The 24,139-nt window shown below is 54.1% G+C and overlaps 1 protein-coding gene across 3 annotated transcripts in view; it reads right to left on the reverse strand.

The window, feature by feature from the left end:
• Positions 1-2,269: 2,269 nt before the first annotated feature.
• The window catches only part of SLC6A3 (solute carrier family 6 member 3), a 31,102-nt gene continuing 9,232 nt past the window's right edge, over positions 2,270-24,139 (reverse strand). Inside the window, exons 5-15 of one of the 3 annotated variants that reach the window (XM_080678136.1) lie at positions 21,177-21,315; positions 19,751-19,885; positions 18,085-18,188; positions 16,402-16,526; positions 13,908-14,020; positions 12,629-12,757; positions 11,549-11,648; positions 10,147-10,247; positions 8,417-8,584; positions 7,731-7,802; positions 2,270-3,609 (exon numbers count right to left, since the gene is read on the reverse strand). In XM_080678136.1, coding sequence (XP_080534262.1) covers positions 3,586-3,609; positions 7,731-7,802; positions 8,417-8,584; positions 10,147-10,247; positions 11,549-11,648; positions 12,629-12,757; positions 13,908-14,020; positions 16,402-16,526; positions 18,085-18,188; positions 19,751-19,885; positions 21,177-21,315 — 1,210 coding nt within the window. In that variant the 3' untranslated portion in view covers positions 2,270-3,585. The remainder of the gene's footprint in view (positions 3,610-7,730; positions 7,803-8,416; positions 8,585-10,146; positions 10,248-11,548; positions 11,649-12,628; positions 12,758-13,907; positions 14,021-16,401; positions 16,527-18,084; positions 18,189-19,750; positions 19,886-21,176; positions 21,316-24,139) is intronic. The other 2 variants (XM_080678135.1, XM_080678137.1) reach the window with 2 other exon arrangements.

The following is a 24,139-nucleotide window of genomic DNA, read 5'->3' on the forward strand; positions in this document are numbered from 1 at the left end:
GAAGGAAATGGGGTAAGAATGGGCCTGGTCTCAGGAGCAGGCAAGCAAGCCTGCCCTGGGGCACTCTGGGGCACAGACCCACCTCAGATCAGTGTCAGGCTTTTGCACATGGTCAGTGGTTGGTAACTGGCATCCCCATCCCAGGGCAGGCCTAAGCCCAAGCCCCAGGAGTCTCTGTGTGAGGGGCCCAGTCACCCAGGCAGCCCCCGGGGTGGTTCCAGGTGTGAGCTGTGCTGACCTGCAGCAGGTGCCACACCCGAAGGCAAGAAAACATCCCGTATGCCAGACAGAGAGCTTGCAGCGTGGTTCAACCTTGAAAATGCATATCATTTATTCTTGTGCCCGAAATGTGTTAGCGTTCCCATTGCTTGGCCTGCTCATCGACATGGGTGGGGAGTGACCGGCCTCTGGAGTTTACCAGGAGTGGTGGGCTGAGGTGGAGTGGACTCACAGCTTCCCCTGCAAGTCCTCGATTACGGATGAGGATGAGCATCTTTTTGTGGGACCGTTGGCCATTTGGACCCGCCTCCCCTTGTGTGCCTGTTCATTTTCCTATTGGGTTGTCCCTCTTTTTCTTACTGATTGGTAGAAATTCTCTACAGATGCAGGGTATAAGCCCTTTGTCATGTCCATTTGTGTCACAGCTCTGAGCAGCATGTGGCTATCTGTCTGGCTGCTTAGGAGGAACCCCAGCCTAGTAGCTTGGGATCAGGACACAGAGGAGACTCCCATTGTAACAAGTGGCTGCCAAGACAACACCCCTCAGCAGTTCTGGGGTGGCCTGGCTCCATGGAACAGCTCCCTGGGACCATCCAGGGAGGCACAAAGTTCCCAGGCTGTGCCCCACTGACCATGAGGCTCTCTGCTGATTGCAGTGGACCCAGTATGAGAGCATGTATGTGTGCATACACATGCTCATGTGTGATGTGAAGCATGCCTGGTGCATGTGCTTGTATGTGTACATGCAGGTGTTCACATGTGTGGGTGTGGAATGTGGTATGTGTATGATGTGTGCAGCATATGTGTGTCTATACGTGTGACACGTGCAGGATATACACTGTGTGTGCATGTGCATGTCTCTCTCTGTGTGGGAGAATATGTAAGAAAGGACAGCTTGGCTCCTGGAGTTCTCCCCACCCCAGAATGTGACACCTGGAAGGCTCCACGTGGGGGCTGTGGCCACAATCAGACCTTTGTTTCATGACTTTTCCCAGGGTCCTGTGATGCTCACACTGCACCTGGGGCAAAAGAACAGGCCTGTGAGGCCATGGACAGTTAGTCCAAGTGGACCACGCCTGCTCTGGTGACCAGGGAGCAGAGGGGACACAATGGTGCTGAGATCTGCTCACCTGGTCCCCTTGGGACAGGTCCTGTGTCCCGCCCAGGGTGTGTTGTGATGGCTGACAGAGGTGAAGACACCTGTGGAGCCAGGAGGGGGAGGGCTGGGTCATAGCCAAGGAGCAGGCAGTACCCCCAGGAAAGCAGCAGCAGCAGGAAGCGCTGGACAGTTGAGGCATGGCCCAGATGTGGCCAGATGGGTGGAGCCCAATGGGCAGACTCTGTGTGGTCCCCTGGTCCCTGGGAAAGTGAGACCCAAAAGAAGTGAGGATATTCTTTGGGGAACTGGAGCAAGAATGACCGTGCAGGGGTGGGTGTGTCTGCCGGATACCCTGGCTGGGAGCAGGGCTGGAGGGTCTGGCAGGAGTGACCAGTGTCCCATAGCCTGGAGGGAGCGACTGGCTGCCTGACCACTCAGATCACAGAATTTGGAGTATTTCAAGTATAATGATAAGCCACAGAGCTCTCCTCTAGGCTGTGACCTGAGCTGACTGGTATCTAGAAGGACTCCTTTGGCCATAGAGTGGATGAAAAGCCTTCAGACACCAAGGACAGAGAGCCACTTGAGACCCTGGTACATGTCCCTGGAAGGGGCATTTGGCCCAGCAGGGGCAGTGGTCAGACCGCAGGGCTGAAGTCTGGCCACGCAGGAGCCTGCAGGGGAGCTGATGGGCTGGATGAGGACTCTAGAGGCAGGAGGACAGTGTGAGGTTGGCCCGAGCCAGCGGGCACCAGGGAACCTACAGGCCTGGGCCTTGGGTGGGGTCCAGGTTAAGCCCAGCAGACCTTTAGGGCCAAGGCTGTGCTCCCTCTGGTCTGGGAGGTGCCAGGTGAAGAACTCAGGAGGGAGTGAAGCTGTGAGCCGAAGGCAGCCAGCCCATAAAACAATGGGGTGGAGCAAAAATGTGGCCACACAGCCGGGGTTGTCTTTCCCGCATACATTTTTTATTGTTGGTGATGCTGAGTATGGACACAGACAGACACTGACAACACCGGTGTTCTACATGGAGCTCTCGATGCTCCCCAAAAGGAGGAGAGGGCAGACCTGATTCCTCTTGGCCACACTGCAGACAGCCTCCAGCTGATAGTCTATCCCCCTACCGCCCTCCCTCCCCACCCTAGAGGCAAGTTCCATACCCCCTGGGGCCAGCGTCCACGGTAGGGGGTGCTGAGAAGGCCCTGCAAGGCCAGCACATGCAGTGGGACTTCTCCACGGGGCACAGAGTTGTGCCAGAGCTTATGGTCAGCAGCCCCGTGCATCCTGATGGCCGATGGCTGCTTTTCCTCCAGACAGACGCCAGGTGCCCGGAGAGCAGTCCTTGGCCAACAATCCTCACTTGGTTTTGTTAATACTCTCGTAAACAACAACTGGACATCAGCAAACAGATTTTCAGAGACCCATCCTACATCTGAGAATTAGTTTTGATTCACAGGTAAATATGATTTCAAAAAGCCATTCCCTAACTTAAAAAGTGTTGTTATTGATGTGATGTGTGCCAGAGAGAAATAAAATCCTGGCAGGGTCCCAGGCTGCCTGCCTCCGGGGCTCTGCATGGTCGGGGCCCAGAGCTGGGGATCCACAGCAAGATGAGCATGAGCTGACCAGGGCTCACATCAGACGGAAGTGGTGGCGGCCATACAGATTCCACAGGATTTGTTTTTCTCAGCTACAAGGACATAAGTAGCTTTCCCATCATACACGGGACCCTGGCCCTCAGTGGCTCTGAACAGACCGAGTGTGTAACGTGGAGATATGAGCACCTCCCCCTCCCCACTTGATCAACTTTTGCACTTCTTCCATTTCACCTTCTGCACAATTAGGCAAAATATGGTCTTTGTTTTTTAATATGAACAAAATAAATGACCGAGGGAGTTGCTGTGAGCACTGGGCTCTCACAGAGTGCACCTATAATTACTGCATTTCTTTTTGGCACACAGATGAGCGAGACCTGTTCTCTGGGTGGCGGCTGAGGGTGGGGAACATGTTACATGAATAGAACACAATGTTTTCTACCTGCAGGACTGGGCACAGATCTACGGAGTTACACAGCGACACAGGACGGACGCAGGCCCTCTCCTCGTGGCATAAGGGTGTAAACAGTCAGAAGATAAAGCTCCCGTGTTTCCAGTGAAGCAGAAGTTAAATAGTGGAGCAGCCCTCCTTTCTGTCCAAGCTCAGCTTTTCCGTCTTGGTTTGCGTCTCTCCCACAGGGACGGCTGCCCAGGGCCTCCCTTCTCCACTCCCCTCTACACCATGAGCCAGTGGCGCAGCTGCGAAGAAAATGGGCTTATTTAGAAGTGAATTGAGAAGCCTATGACCGACTGGTAGCTGTGAGGGGTCTCAGCAGAGGATGGTGACGATACAGCCGGGGACCTCATGGGGGCTGGGTCAGTTGCTGGCCAGACAAACACTGCACACCAGCAAACCTGGGGCTGGTCTCAGATGGCATCCCCGCCATCATGTGTGTCACCTGGGGTGCCCCCAGACCCCAACAGCCACTATCCTGGGGCCTCTGGTCCATCCCAGAAAGGCTTGCCCTGCAGTTCTATGACCCCAACAGGTGCAGGAGCAGGCCTCGTTACCACTCGGGCCGGATGAGATCGACAGGACAGCTATTTAGTCTTCCTGCAAATGTCATCGCCTATTATGCAGCTGGGAGTTCAGCCTATTTTTTGAGCACAAGCCATTCGATCACACTAAATGGCAAGAACTACGCTTTTTAAACATTTCCAAAACAAGAGCATGCAGGGCTTCTTTCTGATGCAGCCACAGCAGGGACAGGGAGATGCTCAATCTGCCACTGGTCCTCCTGTAGGGCTCTTTCATCACCCACATGGGGTGGGGACGCCAGGGAGCCGACAGCGACCGACAGGTGAGGCCAGTGCTGGCAGAGCCCGGACACTCTGAGAAGGGAACTGGTGGGCAAGGGAGGCCATGCCTGGGACCCAGGGCCGAGCCACAACCCTCTGTCCTGGCCATGGCAGCAGCAGGAGGCGACCTTCTCTGGAGGAAGGTGTGCTCAGGGGGCATCTTAAAACTCCAGTAGATTAAGATCAAGCCATGAGCTCGTGAACAAGGAGACCAGGAACATGGCTGCAGCCCACCCTGAGTGGGGTCAGAAACTTCAGACCCCACAGACCAGAGAGGCTGCCACTGTCAGATCACGGGGCAGCTGTGTAAGACGTTTTAAAAGTGACATCTGCCACTTACAATGATGGCGTATTTCACAAGAAACGGGCGGACCAAATGCAGCGTCCAGGGATGAAGTGAAGTGTAGCTGTCAGTGAAGTGGGGTACAGTCAGAGAGCCACGAGGTGGAGGGTGGGGGCCCTGTTGTGCCAGGTTTACACAGTGAATGTCATATAGCCGGTGGAGGGAGTGGGCCACAGCCACACACAAGGGTAGTTCTGGTCAAGAGGGAATAATAGGGACTGAATTTACTCTACTATCTGATGTTGTCCAAAATGAATAAAATATACATAATAATGCTTGTCAAGACACGGGACCCAGATGACAAGGGACAATGATACTGAGAGAAACAAGCATGGGGGCTCTCAGACTGCCCGCCTGGAGAAATCTATAGGTTGCAGTGGGGACCCTAGTGCAGCCAGTGAATCCCCTGGTGCTGGGGACACCACGGCAGCTGGAGTTTTCAGAACAAAATGCCCTAGAGGAGAGACCTGCACAGGGAGCCATGGGTTCCCCTGAGAGGCCACAGAGTCCCCCTGAGGGTTCAGCTGAAGACTCTGTGTACAGGAGGTCTGGGAAAGAGCCACCCAACAGGATTAGAGGGAACAGCCTCTGAAATGCACCCTGGATGGGAACCGTGCCTGCTCCGCCAGCACAACTGGAAAATCCCAGGTGTGGGGACGCTGGGAACAGTACTCATGAAGGACTCGCTTCAGTAGTGGGAAATAGCCCTACACTGCTATTTCCTACCCTGAATGCTGCTCTGCTCCCACCTAACAAATCCTAAAAGGCAAGTCTCCCAAAGATCACACTGTCCCCAAGTAACTTGACAATGTCCCAGAACAAAGCTCAAGAACGTTTAAAGGGATGCAACAATACCCAGCACCTAGCAAGGTAAAATTCACAATATTTGGAATGGAATCAAACATCACTAGACATGCAAAGAAGCAGCAAAATTCACACCTAATGAGAAAAGCCAACCAACAGAAACTGACATAAATGTTCAAATCAGCAGAGAAGGACATTAAACCTGTGATTATAATTGCACTCTATATGCTCAAAGAGTTCAGCAGAGACAGGAAAGCTGTGACCCAAACTGAACTTCTAGAGAAGAAAACTACAATGTGTGAGATGATAAATTGCTGGATTATCAGCACATTAGATATTGCAGAGGAAACAAATAGTGAAGTAAAATACAACAGAAAGCATATGAAATAAAACAGAGAAAAAAGAAAATTAAAGTGGCCTAATACATATAATTGGAGCCCTTGGAAGAGGTGGGGGCAGAAAAAATGCTGAAGAAATGATAGCCAAAATTTCCCAAATTTTCTGAAAACTATAAATGCAGAATTCCAAGAGGCTCAATGAACTGTGGGTATAAGAAGCAAAAAGAGAGTTGCTGTAACTACACACATGGAAAAAAAAAGCAAACCCCAAAGATTCAAAGCATAATGCCCAGGTGAGTCTCACACATCAGAGCCCCAAAGGGAAACAGAAAGGCAAGAGGCAAGATTTAAGCCTAGCTGCAAAATTCCCAGAACTGACAAAAAACATGGACACACACATCCTGGTCACACAAGATATCCCGAGAGGGCGTCAATGGGGGAAAGAAGGGGGACATTTGTCATACTCTCAGCAATAAAGATAAATTTTAGAAAAGAAAAAGAGAAAGGCACACTACCGGGAAACTGCAACACCAAAAGCAAAGGAAACAGGAAAGGGTCCATAGCACATGGCAACCATGCCCTATAGGACTGCAAGTTTTTCAGTGTGACAACAGAGACAGCAAAGGAGAATTAATGTCTTTAAAATGCTGAAAGATAGTAACTGAAACAGGCGGTAATATAAAAGCAGACTTGAAGAAATCACATTATATATTAAAATAAGCTTAGAACTGAATGATGAGGAAAATACTGTTAAAAGTTGTGGAATGCAGCCAACAGGGTATTTTGAGGAAAATTCATAGCCTTGAAGGCTTATATCAGAAAACTGAAAGGTTGAAAATTAGTGATCCAAGGTCTAAATTAAGATGTTGACAAAAGTATAACAGAGTAAACCCAAAGAATAAAGAAATAATAAAGACAGGAGGCGAAATTAATGAGATAGAAAACGAAGCAAGCATAGCAGCCTGCACCAAGTCATCTGTCCTTCAAACTGTGTAAGAGGAAGTTCTCTGTCTTAATAGACTACCTCGCCGTCCCCTGCCTAAAATCATGCCCCTTTGATGGTTTTTGAATCAATGTGGCATCCACGTCCTGGAAGGATTGGCCATCCAGCACTATAGCTGTCATTAGTGCCCTGACTCAGCCCTCACCTGATCTGGGGCCTTCTCACAAGGTAGTAGAAGAGGGAGTGCCTGCCAGGTCACCTCCCACTGACCAGCTATGTTACTGTGGGGTGTTGCTTAGTCTCTCTTGGAAGAGAGAATGACAACTTACCTCTTAGGATGTGGGAGTTAAAATGTATCACATGTTTTACTCTGTCTCTCAACAACATTAGGGCCATTTCCACAGCTGCTCCATAGCATATGGTAAACACCTATGGAAGCTCATGCATGCTCAGATGGCTCCCAGTTGGAAGGTGAGGAGAAAGAATAAATTCTGCCACAAGGCCTGATATGACCCGCTACTCTCTCCCACCAATGCCTCCCTTTATCTCCCCCAGTATCCTTGCAGCCCCACCTCAATATAGCAGCCCGAGGGAGCCTGTCCATGTCATCACATCTGGGCTCCATCAGATCTTGGCGCCAGATCTTCTGGAGCCTCTCACCTCCTGCAGATGACCAGCAAGGTGGCCTGGGCTGCTTCGAGTTTTTCTCCCTCGCTAGTTCCCCTTGAGGCAGGTGGGTCCTTTGCTGATCCTACAATTTGCCCTCCCCCCTCCCCCCTCCCCCCTCCCAGCAAATGCAGGCCCTTCCCTTCACACAGATGTCTGCTCAGATGCCATGTCTTGGTGGGCCTCAAGTCAGGTTCCGCCCCTTTCTGCTTTCTCTTTCTCCCTGTGCTGTCTGCACCTGATACACTTTGTCTGCTGCCCGCCCTCCTCAGGTTAGGGGTTCTCAGAAGGTAGTGGCAGGGAACATTCACTGAATGAGTAAACGAGCCTCCCAGCTTTCTGAGGGCTGTGGTTCAAGGATAGGCTTGCTCTCCAGATCTGTCCGCATCCAGCCGAGGAGACAGTGGGGACAGCAGCACTCACTCACCGTGAACTGGCGCACCTCCCCGCTGTCCACCAGCTCGCGCTCTTTCTCAGGGGTGATGGCATGGGCCACTTTCTAGGAGAAATGGAGAGACAGTGGGTGCCGGCACACACTCAGTAAGGCGACTAGACTCCCTGGTTGGCATGTGGTGGTCAGGTACAGGAGCTGACATCCGGGTCCCCTTAGGCCCTGGAGCAGAGTCCAGCACAAGTTAAAGAGGCAGATGCTGGAGAAGTTTTGTCTCCACATCAGCTCCCGGAGGGCTCCGAGGGGAGTTGAACAACACGCACCCCCACTGGCCCAAGTCCGGCCCCAGGGCACCTGAAGCTCACATGCCACGCAAGAGGAGCCTGCTTTCTGTCGCATTCAGCTCCAGGAAGCTGGTCTTCCTCCCACCTCCTGCCCCAGTGGCCCATGCCCCAGGGCTGGACAGCGTGGCTGTGCTCCTTGCTGGTCCTCCAGAGCCCATCTCTCAGCAGCTGCCACCTCTGACTCTCTGTGGCCAGGTTTCCTCTCCAGTGTCGCAGCCTCAGAGGACCCTCCCACAGCCTCACCTGTCTCAGGTACTGAGATTTTATGTGGTCTATGTTCAGAGTTTGGCTGGCGGGAGGTAAAAGTCCATTTGATGTAGTTGGTGGCCTCATGATCAGGTGACTGGGATGGGTAAGGGGCCCTGCTCACATACGCACCTCCCGCAGGGACCCGGGCAAGCTGCAGAACTTGTAGGCCGCGTAGATGGGCACCATGGACATGGAGGACGCTGCGATGGCCCAGCCCAGTGCATTGGCCCACTCGGGGAAGACGTAGTCTCCATAGTGCGGGGGCCTGAAGGTCACGATGCTGACCACGACCACAAACTGAAACCAAGGGCAGAGGTCATGCAGCTGCACTCGGCCAGCAAGCGGGGGTACAGAGGTGGAATGGAGCCAGCGTGTCGGGGCCTGGGGTCTTCCAGCTACCACAGCTCTAGGGGCCCTGTCCCTGCAGACCAAGGAACCCAGGCAGTGGCCTGCTTCGCTCGCTGCTCCGAGTCCCTAGCTGCTGCCACAGGATGGTGTTCCTGAGGTGCACATCCTCTCAGTTCTGCGTTTGACAGTGGGTATTCCCTCTGCTGTCCTTTGACAACCTCACACCTTGTCCCATCAGGGGACCTGAGTGTATAGAACAGCACAATAACACCTCACCTGTCTAGAGTTCACACACTCACAGCCTCCGCCCTCTGGAGTGCGGGGAGATGGGCATATTGGAGACAGGCCTCTGGCTGCCAGGTGGGGGTGGCAAGCAGCTTACAAAGGTTCGGGAGCAGCATCGTCATATCCGGTGCCGCACCCTGACTCCTCCCTCTTTCTCTCACTAGCCTCTGGGCTGGCCCATGATGGGGTCAGCCTAAGCTTCCTGTCTTTCCCAGGCCTGTCTGAGGTGCCCACTGGGCTGGCTGGGGAGAGCCAGGGGTCAGGGGGTGCTGGTCTCTGTGCACAGTTCCCTGACTCTCCATCACCCCAGGACTTGGCCTTGAACGGCCATCTGGAGTCACCTGACCAGACCTGCCGGGGTAGTTTAGGTGTTGAAAGCCATCGGGTCTCAGTCACAACCACTTAGCGCTGCTGCAGCGAGGAAACAGCCACGGGCAGCCTGTGAAGAGGGCAGAACCTCTTTTCTGCCAAGGGCCATTTGGGTATTTCTAACATCATTCATGGGCCATACAAAATTATCAACTTAAACATTAGCTTAGTATGTTTAATAAACTGACCCCTAATGCTTTGGCAAGGCCAGACCAAATGATTTTGCAGGACTTCTATGGCCCGCAGGCTGGGCGTTCCCCACCCCTGCTGTAAGTGAATGGCACAGCTATGTTTTAATAAAACAGGTATATGCGGTTTTGGCCCAGACAATAAAAGCCAGGCAGCTGCTGGATCGTGAGTGGTGCCTGTGCCTGGGGAGACCCCTGAGGTCAGAGCGGTGACAGAATCCACATCACTCTGTCCTCTGGACTGAGTACTTGTTGCCCCAGAAGGTTTAAATTCTTTTTTGGTCCTCAAGGCAAAACGTCAATAACCACACTCATCTCAGGCCTCCCCTCCAACACAGAGGTATGGCTGAATGCAGGACACACAAGGGCCTTTATGGAGGAGATCACCCTGGATCCCATGTGAGGTTTCTCAGTGGGCTTAGTGGGGGGTGAGCCATGCCTTCAGGAGGCTAGAGAGGATTTCAGGGACCAGCCTGCCCTTCTGGAGTCCTGCGTGACCGCTAACTCCATCCAGAGACCCTGGTCTCCAGGCAGCATGGGACCCCCCCGTCCCCCAGCTTCAAGAATATTCACTTGTCCAGGTGAAAGCTGCTTGCGGCCATCACTGACCCTGGGGTAGACGTGAGAGCTGGGGCAGAGCAGGGACGCGCATGGCCTTCAGCCCCTTACCAGGAGGAAGCAGGGGCTGACGAACTTCCAGCACAGCCGCCAGTAGAGGCTGGGCTGCTGTCCGGTCATCTGCTTGATGTCATCACTAAACTGCCGCACACCTGGGGAGCCAAGCAGGGAGGTCAGGACAGCACTTTCCCTGAAAGCCAGGCAAAGACCTTGGTCCTTGCTGACCCCCAGGGCCGCCCCAGGGAACCTCAAGCCCAGACTGCCTCCTGTAGGGACCAGCCCCACTCCAGACCGCCTGGTGGTCTTGCTGATGGCGGGTCCCCACACATGTTCCCCATGGTGATAATGGGTGATGTTTGCTCCTCAGTCCTGATGAGGAAGACCGGTGGGGTACCAGTCACTCTGCCTGACCCTCTCTACCCTCTGCTCACCTCAGGGGTCCTCCTGACGTCCCATAGCTGTTTTGCCCCACCTTCCCCAGCTGTCCTTGCCTCCCCACTGCAATCATTATTTTTTCACTTCAAGAATTGTGGCAAGCCCTAGCTGGTTTGGCTCAATGGACAGAGCAATGGCCTGCAGACTGAAGGGTCCCGAGTTCGATTCTGGTCAAGGGCACATGCCTGGGTTGTGGGCTTGATCCACAGTAGGGGGCATGCAGGAGGCAACCAATCAATCATTCTCTCTCATCATTGATGTTTCTATCTCTCTCTCCCTCTCCCTTCCTCTCTGAAATCAATAAAAATATATTAAAAAAAAAGAATTGTGACAAAATATATATAACAAAGAATTTACCATTTTTAAGTTCTGTGGCATTAAGTACATTCATGCAGCCATCATCTCCATTGATTTCTAGGATTTCTCTATTTTCCCAAACTGAGACTCTGAACTCATTAAAGAATAATCCGCTCCCCGCGCCCCCTCACCCCTATCTCTATGAGCTTGACAATACTAGGAACCTCCTAGGAGTGAACTCGCAGAGGATTTTTCCTTTTGGGATGGTTTATCTCAGCATAATGTCCTCAAGGTTCATCCGTGTTGTAGCGTGTGTCAGGATTTCCTTTTTTTAAAGGATGAAAAGTATTCCATTGTATGTATATAATCACCATTTTTTTAAGGAAAGTATTTCTAGATGACCAGTATTTTCTCCAGGAGATCTTAAAAGAATTTCTCCTGCCCTGAATGTGCCCCAGGCTCTGGCACGGCCGAGCCAGGTTTGCTGAGGGTGTTGGGGTGCCACCCAGGCTGTCTTCATTGATCCAAGAGAATGATGCTGCCAAACCTCTCATCTCTGTGATGCTGTGGTCACCACAATAAGCGTCCTAGAGGTAATGTTCTTCCCTTTTCAAGCCAGCTTCACTAGGAAGGCAGCGGCACAGCCACAAAGCAGCAGCACCGTGGCCAGGTCTCATGCCTGCCGAAGCATACCAGCCCCTAGGAAAGGTTTTGTCCTTACCGTAGAACCAGGCCACCCCAATGGCCTCGATGAGCACCCCAAAGAGGATGGATGTGCCGGCTGCAAAGTGGTCCAGCAGGGTGAAGACATAGATGCCACCCTGAAAGAGAAGGGAGTGCCCACTGAACTCCAGTGTCCCGGTGTGGCAGGCCTTGACCACAAAAGTGCTTTTCTTTCTTTCTTTTTTTAAACATATTTTTATTGATTTCAGAGAGGAAGAGAGAGGGAGAGAGAGATAGAAACATCAATGATGAGAGAGAATCATTGATTGGCTGCCTCCCACACACCCGCTATTGGGGATCAAGCCTGCAACCCAGGCATGTGCCCTTAACCGGAATGGAACCTGGGACCCTTCCGTCTGCAGGCTGACACTCTATCCACTGGGCCAAATGGGCTAAGGTGAAAATGCTTTTCTTAAAACATAAACCTGGCCTGTGGGTTCAATTTATAGACATATTCTGTTTTACTACTTCCTATAAAGTCTGATTTGAGCCACTAAAATTCAATTCACATGCAACTTCTTAGGGACACATCCATTACAAAGAAGAAAAAAAGGAAAAAGGCGAACTCTCCTTTCCTTTCTGAGGGCTCCTGGTGGCATGAGAAATGAAAGCAACCAAATGCCAATCTTGGTAGAGCCCCTACTGGGAGAGGAGGTGACCTGGGTGCCCCATGGACTAGCCTCCCTCCAGCCCCATAAATCCACAGGTGGGTGGCTGAGCCAAGGGCACCTCCCAGGGAGCTGTCCAGGTACTGAAGTAACTCTAGACCAAGTTCCACAGGTGCCATGGCTACTCCATGTGACCACGGCTATCCAAGTGTGACCACTGCTAGCCTGAATGTGCTCGTGGCTACCTGTGAGTGACCACTGCTACTAAAGAGTGACCACGGCTACTCCATGTGACCATGGCTACCCGAGTGTGACCACAGCTACCCAAGTATGATTATAAATCAAGGGTTGTTTTGGGGGGATGCAGCCTTAGAAGAGCTGTGCTCTGTCTGGCCTGGCAGCACCAGCCTTTTGCTGCCCAGTGCTGCGTGCTAATGAGACATGGTCAGGTGAACTGAGCCTGTACGTACATTGGTGACGCAGAAGAGGGAGAGGAGGAAGGTGACCAGGACGATGAAGAGGGTGAAGAGCTCCCGGTGCCTGTGCAGCAGCTGGAACTCATCAATGAGCCCGGTGATCACTGACTCCATCCCGCCCATCTGCAGCCAACACAGAGCAGGGGACGTGCTGGGGGGCACTCGGGACCACACCCGGGTGCGATTTACATGTGATTCAGTGGATGTTCACCCAGAAAATGGACATGGAGTGGGAACTGCATGGTGTCCAGGGTGCAGCATGCCCTAAAGACAAGACAGCCTTCATGAGGGCTTCTCTTGTGACATGGTTGTTGGAGAGAGAGGACTGGGGGTGGATGCTCCATCCACTGGTGACGACTTTCCCAGCCACTGTGAAGTCCTGGGGGTGGGGTGGGGAGAAGTGCTACGTGACTAACATATGAAGCCTTCCTGACTCTGAGTGTGTGTCCTGGCTCAGTGGTGCCCAGGGGGCCCTGACTGCTTGGGGTCCCTCTAGCCCCACTCTATCGAGACCACCTCCCCCAGGAAGTGCTGTCAGGACTGCATCCCCACCAGACCTGCCGTCCAAGGCCGTGGTTCACCCTGAGGGCTGGTGACCAGGCTGGCAGGAGAGGAGGTGGAGGGCTACGGAGTGTGACCAGCGTTCTCATGGGGAGGGACTCTGCACTTTCCAGGAAGCTCAGGGGAACAAGGCCAGTCACAAGGACCTTGAGGTCTCAGCTGTTGGTCAGGAGCAGGCAATGGGGAGGAAGGCTGAGGAAGTCCAGGAGGCCCAGGGCCACCCCCTAGTATGCCCCGTACACACACACACAAAGGGCCTCACATGAGACCCTCAATGGGCAAGGCCTAGGCTGCGGCTAGAGACTCCTGTTGCCCTATCCTGCAGGTGCAGCCACCCCTCCTGCAAATGCAGCCACCCCTCCTAGGGCTGAGGGGTTGGGAAAGTGATGCGTCATGAGGAACCTGCCTTGACTCAGTGTGGTCACATCACCCTGTTTTCCTGCACAGTCCTCTTGCTTCGTGTGTATTTAGGGCCCATGATGGCTCAGGCAGAGGGCGCAGCTGGCACCCCAAATGAAAAAAGAAGGGGTGAGTTGGTCCGAACACTCCATCCCAGGAAGGATGTCAAGTAATCATGGGCTCCCTCCCTGCCACCCATGTGGTACTCTGTGTGAACACAAACTTTAGGGGACCCCAGGGAGTGTCTGTGGCTGCAGAGGAGCCTGGCTGTTGTGGGCGGGACCCAGGCACGGGAAACGCTGATGTCACTCACGGCGCTGTCGATCCCCAGGGTGAGCAGCATGATGAAGAAAACCACAGCCCAGGCGGAGGACAGCGGAAGCGTGGCCAGCGCCTCGGGGTAGATGATGAAAATTAGCCCTGGCCCTGAAAGCAGAACCTCAGGTTGCCACCGAGTATCACTTCACTTTTACACCCTCTTCCCCACCCTCAAGAGGCCAACTCAGCCCCCACAAGTGCCTCCAGATTCAGTAGCATGAAATCTTTCCCATCACAGCCTCTCCTGTCCTCCCTCCTGTGAATTTCGCAGACACCTGGCTCTGGACTCTAGATAATGGAAACACAGGAGCAGAACTAGACCAATTCACCTGTCCCATCCCCAGGGGCCACAGCTCTGCTCCAGATCTCTCCTGTCCATGGCTGTGAGGGCTCGGGGGTGGGGGGGGGAGGGAGGACCTTTGGGGTCCTGCCTGTGTCCCTGAGCATTTGAGGACCCTCTGGTTTGTTCTTCCTGAGCAGGTTGCTCACACACTTGCACTCACTATGGCTCGTGAACAATATGTTGTAAATATTTTCTGTGCCCTGAAGTACTCTAAGGGTGATCTGTAAAACCACAGGCTAGATGCGCAGACCACATTCATGAGTGCTGTCTGGTGTGTTGCTGGGAACAGGAGTGCTCCTGGGCACACGCCAGTGCTCCTCAGATCAGTCCCTTTTACAACTTTCTGGAACTGGTATTGCTGGGTCAGGACAGGCGCTGTGGGCAGCCACACCTGCTCCTCATCCCCAACAGGTGAGATCCAGGTGGAGGTGAAGGCTGTGAGCCTGGCCAGAGAGGGGACGGGGACAGCGGGACTCACCTAAGATGAGTTGCAGTTTAGCTTTCAGTGACCTTAAGGTAAAATATATTCCTACAGGAAAGTGGTAAATATTTCCACAGAAATTTTCATGGTCAATTAGAAGACACACATACTTAGCTGACGAGCACTGTCCACTGAGAGTCTGCTTTGGAGGTGCCTTATAGCTCTTCTGTTTCTCCCAGTCCTCAGCAGACCTGCTGGCACCCGCTAGAAACAGGGTGCTTATATGGGGTGCTTATATGGGGCACTTATGGTCTTTCTAGAGGATGGGACAAAGGCCAGAGACCACGGCCAACCTTCCAGAGGCTCTATGGCCCTGGGGTCAGGCTGGGCTCTCTGATGACTGAAATGGAAGGCCAGGGTTTAATTCTTTGAGAGGCTGTAAAGTCTAAATGCCATAAAGCCAGGAACCCAGAGAGATATTCATCAGCTCTATTGAATTAATGTCAACACCCTCACCTTTCATTTCTGTATCCGAGTTAACATTTCACCCTGTTTTCCTGAGAATTAGAGCCATAAATGACATTTACTTTGCTTGTCATGCAAATGCATAGAAAACATCCAGCTTTACCTTCAAGGGTTAATAGAGGTCTTTGCAAGTTATTCCTATTTATCATAATAAAGGGCAAAAAAGACCAGTGAAAATGCATACATGCAGGTGAGTAAATTTCACGGTCTGTACTTATTTGCGTTATGTTCCCATTCTCCCACCTTTATTAATTTTTTTTCCAAGAGGGAAGAAGATGGACTTGAGACCATGCGAAGGATTCATCCCAGCCCCCTGCTTTCTCTGCCATTCCAGAGGGGTCCTTTTGGGTCTGTTTTCTACTTTCAAAGTGGGTTCTTAATGCTCAACTCTCGGGAAATAGATGGGATGATGAGGCTGCTGGCTGAGAGCTGAGGGCACAGGTGGGGTGGGTCCCTCCCTGAATGATTCCTGACCCAGGAAGATGAGTCAGGGAGCTGCAGCAATCAGAGTCCCCTCTCAGGACCCTTATCTGTGCCCAGCCTCCCAGCTTCCCCTGCCTGGCGCCCTCCCTGCTGGGGCCGAGCCCGATCCTGTGTGGTCTGTGCCCGCACCCGCACCCTCCACCTGCCAACTCCCAGGGCACAGACACCGTGTGCTGGAGAGTCCAGGTTTCCTCCAAATACTGTCCACATCCCATGTGAACACGTCATGGCCACCGGTGTTTGGAGGGAAAAGCTTTGGAAAAGATTAGCTGCTCATGTCAAAAACAACCCAACTTTTTTTCAGCTGATCATGCGTGGAAGTCCAAAAGCCTTGTTGCTTGTGACTGCTCAGTGCTCCCAACCCCGCTCATCTCCCCTCAGGGGGTAAACAAAGTCGGGGGATCCAGACTGACAAGGGAACCAGACCCTCATCCTGCAGCCCAAGTGGCCTCTGTGAGGAGCATGTGGCTGAGGGGCCACTGTCACACTGTCCCGCAAAGGGTGGGAGTGGGAGGATGCGGGGACAGGGTTTGTCCTGCTTCCAGTTACTTGTCTTGCAATCTGTCCAGCACATGAACATGTACAATTCTTCAGATCAGCAACTATTCTAGTACCAAGACCTGTGTCTCCCCCTCATTTTGCAAGAAAACACCTTTTGAGAACTGGCCTGGAGCAGGCAGAGGTGTGGGGGCCCCAGCCTGCCCTTGGGGGACTCACCATCCTTGGCCACGTCCCCGATGGGCACACTGTGCTTCTGGGCCATGTACCCCAGGAAGGAGAAGACCACGAATCCCGAGGAGAAGCTCGTCAGGGAGTTGACCGAGGTGGTGATGATGGCGTCTCTGTGAGAACAAGACACCCAGGCCAGCGCTGGAGCAGCTGCAATTTCCAGTCATTATTCTCAGTTTACTACATCTGTTTCCTGCCAAGCACGGCCAGTCCCTCCTGCAGCTGCAGAGCCTGTCCTCTGGCTGTGCTGCCCGTTGGGACGGGACCTCTCAGCTGCAGGTTCTGGGCTCTGGGCATGTCCTTATGGTGAGCAACCATCATGTTTGGCTGGGATGGCAAGGCTCCTGGGATACATGACTCAGTGTTGAAGGTGAGATGGTCTGCACTAGCAACCTGGGGGCTCTGGATGGACAAATGGATGGCCATGGGGGTCCCCACCCATGGTGAGGGGCTGTCAGGCATCAGGGACCTTGTTCAAATGCAGATTCGGACAGGGTGGGATTGGTGGGCCCTAGATGTCGTATTTTCCTGCTGCTTCTGGGGGAACTGGTGCTGCTGGTCTGGAGACTCCACTCTGAGGGCTAGAGGGGGGGACAGGGGTGGGATCAGCCCTCCTGGGAGCCAAATGAAAGGACATCATGGAGTGCCCCGGCCTGTGGGCACAGGTGGGCTCAGGCAGGGCTGTGTTGGAAACAGCCGTCCGGAGTTCACCCTCTGTGGGAGTCTGGCAGCAGTCTGTCTGGTCATTTTGCTGTGCACGCTAGCTGTCTTTGTATTTTTACCACTTTTTATCCTCAGGATATGAAAGAATATAAACACGAGCCTGTAGTCCTAGCCAGTTTGGCTCAGTGGATAGGATAGAGCATTGGCTTGTGGACTGAAGGGTCCCAGGTTCGATTCCGGTCAAGGGCACATGCCTGGGTTGCATGCTCAGTCCCCAGTGGGGTGCATGCAGGTGGCAGCTAATCAATGATTCCCTCTCATCATTGATGTTTCTTTCTCTCTCTCCCTCTCCTTCCCTCTCTGAAATCAATAAAAATATATTTAAACACGAGCCTGTAAAGGCCAAAGAAAGCAGGTCCCAGGTAAATTCTGTTTCTGTTTTTAGAAGGATTTTGGGTCCAACATGTGGCAACAGCTAAGTCAGGTCATTCTGGGCCAGGCGGCATGGCCAAGATGTCACCAGGCTGTGGGCACAGAGTGCAGCCACTTTCCTTCCTGTCCTGATGCTGTGTCATCTGGGTGCCTCTGCATAGGGCCTGGGATACCCTGTGGGACCCAGGCTCCCAGGTGCTTCACGGTGGGGGTATCTGAAGGAGGAGCCTGACCTGGGCTTTGGGAGGAGGAGGGAGGCAGGGGGAGAGGAGGTGGCAGGGGTGGGGCCTCGGGGGGAACTGCTGCTCCTGGGATTTAGGAGGCTTCCTTGCAGGGATGTGATGCACATCTTCATGTGTTTCAATACCTTCCTTAAAGCAAGGACCAACATTTTGCCTGTAGCTTTCCCATTTCAGTTTTCACTTAAAAAGCCATTTGGCTCAGAGGTTTTGCACACAGAGCTTATTTCCCCCTCCTTACAACTAGGTGTGATACCCCCACCCCCATATCAGTGATGCACATTGATTTTTGCACACCATCTTATGGGAGGAAATGGGACAGGAGCTCAGAACCTACCTGTAGCAGTTGTTGGTGAATTTATTGTAACTGGAGAAGGCGATTAGCACCCCAAACCCAATGCCCAGTGAGAAGCATATCTGGGTGGCAGCATCGATCCAAACCTGCAGCCAGAGGGGAATGAGCGGCTGTTAGAGATAATTGCAGAAGTGAGGGCCAGCTGTCACAAGGCAATTGTGCAAAGACCGAGGCCTCAGCTCCCTGTCCTCCCTGCAGGCGTCTCCTGCTGAGATGCCTCCAGTTCCATGGAACAGGGTGGAATTTAAACTCAACGTCATTATCAAAAAGCACCTGGCATCAACATGATCAGAGTCATAGGCGTCTCAAGGAATAAACCTTCCCGTGTCACTGGCCTGAAGGAGCGTGATGAAAAGGGACCACGTCTTTGTGCATTCTTTGCATTTGCCCACACGACCTCAGTTAATTTATTATGAATCAATGCTGGCATCTGTTTTGCTTCCTCGTGCATGTTGCCTGGAGCTGTGTCTGGGCCTCTGCTGCATTTCCTCTCTCTCCAGTCCTCCAGCTCCCTCTCCCTTCACCTCACCTCATCTTCCTTCCATGGCTCCTGCAGCTACTTCCCCTTCTGTGGCTTCCTTGGAGCTGAACCCCCGCCCCCCCATTCTTCCCATTTCTGCCTCAGGGCTGCTCCTTCCTGAGTCCCTAGTGAGCCCCACACCTGCCTCTCATTGCCACCTAGAAGCATAAGGCAGCCCCTTCCAAAGGGGCCCCAACCCCCAGCCTGGACCTTCCCCTCCTGTCCACATGCCTCTCCACACCTAGTTACTCCCCCGGTGGCTGCTGGAGTCCCACCATCTGCCCATCTAGTCCACCTGAATTTGCACCCATTCCCTTTGGAAAGCTGCCTACCCCTACACCCAGCAGCCAGCGGTCACCATCATTTCTGAGCTGTTTCCCTGCAATGCCCCCCCACTTCTCTCTCTTTCTCCGGAGACCCCTCTCCCATGGCCCAGCCAAGCCTCTGCTTTCCAGGAGGCTGCCTCCAGTACTTCTTCCTTTGCCGAAGAAACATGCAGCCTGACTCCAGAGTTAGTGTTTTAGATCATGCTCTTGTGCTGGGGGCACCCGGAGTGTTCACCATTGAGGTCTGGCTTCCTGAGGAGGCGCCCTGGCTCCTGTGATATCTCAGCCTTGCTGGGCCCATGGACAGGGAGCTGGAGCTCAGGCTGCATTCCAGGCGAGTGGTAGAGCTCTCTGGCACAGACTGGACAGCGCCATCGGTGCTTATCCGGGAACCCAAGAGCATTCCTCCAGGACATGGGATGGGACATGGGGAAGAGACCAATAGGCAGGAGCCTTCATCCTATTGCCTTTCCCCCTAACTGCCTTCTTCTGGTCCATTGAGCTCTCCTGAATTGCCCATCTAGTCCACCTGAATTTGCACCCACTCACTTCTGTCCATTCCCGCCCCCCCACCCCTTCTCAACAAGACGGTGAACTCTATGGTGGGATCAGGTTTGCACATTGCCCTGCAGAACCTCACACACAGCAGGGCAGCTAGCACCTGCTGGATTTATAGGGTGAGTGAGAAATTCCCACCCAGATGCTGCCTTTGGGATCTCCTGCCCCAAAACATGGGGACCCCCTGACACTGTGCCTGCCAGTCCACATGGACTGCAGGGTCGCGAGCGGTGGGCATACTCACGGACGCCTCACAGAGCCGACGGAAGTCAACGCTCAGGTATGCCCTGATGCCGTCCATGGCTCCGGGGAGAGTGATTCCTCGCAGGAGCAAGGCGAAAAGGACCACGTATGGCATGGTGGCCGTGATCCACACGACCTGGGGAGAGGACAGCGTCACCAGGCTGCACAGGCCACCTGCTGGCAGGGAGTGGGCACAACGTCACCCTGGTGGTTGGTGCTAGGAGAGCGGTGGCCTCTGATTGGGAAGCCCAACATCCCAAACATTTACAGGATGTCAGCTCAGCAAATGCTCACTGGGTGAGGCCATCATGACTTCTACTCTGTGTATCTTTCCCAGGGATTAAAAGAGGACAAACAATTTGGCAAGGAAGCATTCCTGCTCTGTGTTTGGTCTGTCACAGCAGGAGTGGCTGGATTTCTGATGAGTGAGATGTGAGCAAATTTCACTTGATTGTGCAAATGTGCACCTGGATTACGTGTACAAGATGGGTTCTGGGCTCCAGAGGGAGGAAAGTCACCTTCAGTATCAAAAGATTCCCATGTGTTGGCCCTTCACTACATGTATCATCACAGCTGATGAAAATTGGGTCAAATTGCTTTGGGTGCCCGGATAATAGCCAAAGTATTGTCATCAGCAAAAACCAATTTATGCTGCGCTTGTCTTAATGCTGAAACACTCTGCTGTGCTTTCCCCTTGATGCCATTTCTCAACCACAGTCTTGCGCTGACGCCTCAACTCAAACATAGACCCCCTGACTACTCCCCAACCCCCCACAGCCACCCCTCCACTTCACAACCATCTGTCCATAGTCCAACCTGCCATGGCCTGCCCTCCCACCATAAACCTCATGACAGCCCCCTGTTCACTCCCCCCATGGCCTGTGTCCACTCCCCCCATGGCCTGTGTCCACTCCCCCCATGGCCTGTGTTCACTCCCCCCCTGCGTGGCCATGTGTCCACTCCCCCCAATGGCCTGTGTCCACTCCCCCATGGCCTATGTCTACTCCCCCCTCATGGCCATGTGTCCACTCCCCCCATGGCCATGTGTCCACTCCCCCCATGGCCTGTGTCCACTCCCCCCATGGCCATGTTTCCACTCCCCCCATGGCCTGTGTCCACTCCCCCCATGGCCATGTGTCCACTCCCCCCACGGCCATGTGTCCACTCCCCCCATGGCCATGTGTCCACTCCCCTCATAGCCTGTGTCCACTCCCCCCATGGCCATGTGTCCACTCCCCCCATGGCCATGTGTCCACTCCCCCCCATGGCCATGTGTCCACTCCCCCCATGGCCATGTGTCCACTCCCCCCATGGCCATGTGTCCACTCCCCCCATGGCCTATGTCCACTCCCCCCGCAATGGCCATGTGTCCACTCCCCTCCCAATGGCCATGTGTCCACTTCCCATTTGGCTAGGCTTAGCCTCACCTTCCCTGAAGTCTTCACTCCCTTCCACAGGCTGAAGTAGAGCAGGACGATGACCAGCACCAGGCAGGATGTGAGCTGCCAGCGGGGAGGGCCCAGGTCGCCGATGCCGCGGCTCTCATGGAGGTGCAGCACGCCGCGCCTGGAGAGGGAGAAAGGTGGGGGTCCTAGAAGAGCACTGCCTCCCCACCCAGAACTGTAACCAGACAGCTGCGCTCGCCCAGAGACTGTCCTCCCCAGCTCCACATGGCAGACAGGACCCAGCCTGGCAGGGCCACAGACCTCCCCCCTGCCCGCTGAGAAGGGCCAGGCCCAGCAGTCCTAGCTGAGATGCAGGCTATATCCTCCAGGTGAGGGAAAGGGTGGGCATAGTCTTCTAGGAGCCCACAGAAGCCCAGCCCTGCCCCTCAGCACCCTGCGTTTGGAACTGGGGAGGGAATGGGTGCCTTGGGTCTTTGAAGAAAGAGTACAGAAACCAGAGGGAAGGTGTCAGCAAGGTGGTGGCCGCTGCTGCACTCAGAAGGTCCAGGCCCTTCACAGGGCTGAGGCTGAGTGGACCCAAAGTAACAGGTGTCTTTGCTGCTCTCTGAGGGTGACAGTTGAGAACTGTCCAGCTGTTGAGGAGGATTCTGTGGGTAACAGACTCAGGAAGAGTTTGCGCCAGGTTAGCTCAAGAACTTTCTGGGAGAAGGATCTGCCACCATAAAGACAGAGCATAAGGCCACATGGGAAGGGGACAGAATGGCCAGCAGAGCCCGCCCAGTGGGGCAGGCAGGGGTCTGAGGCACTTTCCACACAGTATCTCATTAAATCCTGTGACAACCTGTGGGAAAGGTGCCATTGTGTCCACCATGCACCTGCCGCCTCCCCTCCCAGGCGGGACTGTGAGTCAAAGCTCAGCCAAAGGCTGTGCTGCTGCCCAGACAGTGGAGGAGCCACACTGTGAAAAGGGCCATCACCACCGGATTTGCGAGGTCCGAGGAGATCTTCCTGGCACCCGTGGGAGAATGCCGCAGACCGCAGCATCCCAGACCTTTCACCAGCTGTAGGCACCTCAGGGTATGTTGGAGAAGTTCGGGTCTTCACACAGTATTGGAACAGGAGAGGCTGTGACAGGCAGGGAGAGCCCAGAGCAGCACTCCTGTTCCGTCCCAAACCCGGCATGGCCCAGGTTGGCCTGCAGTGTCCGAACTGTCATCACCATCTTTTCTTTACGGCACAAGATACACACTGAAGTGAAAGGAATCTCCTCACGCTGTCTGATAGCAATGTGGGATCTGGGACAGGGAGCTGCTTGGTCAGGCAGAGGAGGGGGCCACTGGGACATCCTCAGCCTGTGGTGCCCTGCCTGCCCTCCTGGGACCTGCCCTCCCAGGACCTGCCTCACCTGGGACATGCCCTCCCGGGGCTTGCCTCACCTGGGACATGCCCTCCTGGGGCCTGCCTCACCTGGGACATGCCCTCCCGGGGCCTGCCTCACCTGGGACATGCTCTCCCGGGGCCTGCCTCACCTGGGACATGCCCTCCCAGGACCTGCCTCACCTGGGGCCTGCCCTCCCAGGACTTGCCTCACCTGGGGCCTGCCTCACCTGGGACCCACCTCACCTGGGGCCTGCCTTCCTGGGACCTGCCTTTCCAGGGCCTGCTTTACCTGGGTCAGTAGAATTCCCCGTGTCTTTCTCTCCTCTTTCCCTCACCTCAGCCCTGGCTCTGTGTCTGCTGCCCTTGCTCCCTCCTCACCTTGCACTGGAGCCCCTGCCAGGTCTTATCACCTGGAACCTCTTTTCACCAATGAGAGAAGTCTCCTTGGCACAACACCAGTGAGGCCACACATTGTGTGGGGTCCAGACCAACCCCTACATACAATCCAGCTACGCCTTGCACACAGGGGCATGGGTTATGCACCTAACCTGGTGGCAGATGGCCACTTATCCTTTTGCCCGGGAAAGGAGCACGGTGGCCCACAGGGGTACAGCCTCCAAGGCCTGAGAGGGTGTGGCTGGGGAGAAAGCATGTGGCTCTCCTGATCATTAACTGCTTCTAGGACGCTGTGCACCCTGGTTTTACCTCAGATACTCCAGGCTGCTTTGAGAATTAGCCCTTCATCTGTGCTGGCCAAGTCCCTTCCCCAAGACTAAAAAGTCCTCTTGTTTGAAGTTGTGTGAAATCCCACAGCCACTCAGAGGGCAGGCCCTGCAGATGCTGTCAGCCATAGAGGAGCCAGCAGGCACTGCACTGCGTGGGACAGCCACGCCAGTCACGCCAGTCCCAAGAGCAGGTGCATGGTAGGATGAGGACAGGACATCTGAATAAGATGGTTTGGGACTGAAATGCAGACATTTCCAGAGTGTAAGTGGCCTGGAGGACCAAACAGGGATGGCCTGGGATGTCACCAGCCTCGGCAAAGATCTAACACTTCCACTTCCTGTGTCTTTCCTTCTCCAGGTGTGTTTAGTGTCATGGTTCTTGGATCCGGATAAGGGAGCCTTTGAGGCGTGCCAGGTATGCACTGGGCTGCACCTACACTGTCTCATTGGATCCCCACTGCAGCTGTGTTGCCCCATTTACAGCAAGGAACCCAAGAACTGAGAGGGTAAGAACACTATCCAAGCCGGAGGCAGCAGCAGCAGAGCCAGGACCTGGACCCAGGCAGCCTAACTCTGAACCCATGCTCTGCCTTGATGGGGGGTGGGGAGGGGATGGCTGCCATGGAAAGGAGGGGAGAGGCCTCCACTCTGGCCATGAGAAATTGTCATCATAAAGTACACCGAACGAGAACTGCAGATGTGGGACTGGAGATGACAACGCCCCACTTCCCACCTGGAGGCACCTCCCTGCCCCCCGCATGAGCATAGCATGTGGTCTTGCTGGGTAGAGCTTAGGGAGTCTCAGATGCTGAAAGGCTCTCCACAGGAGCCCACTGACTCAGCCATAGGGTGAGACTCTGCAGGTCTCTAAGCCCAGGC

Source organism: Plecotus auritus (assembly GCF_963455305.1).
Source record: "Plecotus auritus genome assembly, chromosome: 7".
Taxonomy (NCBI): Eukaryota; Metazoa; Chordata; class Mammalia; order Chiroptera; family Vespertilionidae; genus Plecotus; species Plecotus auritus.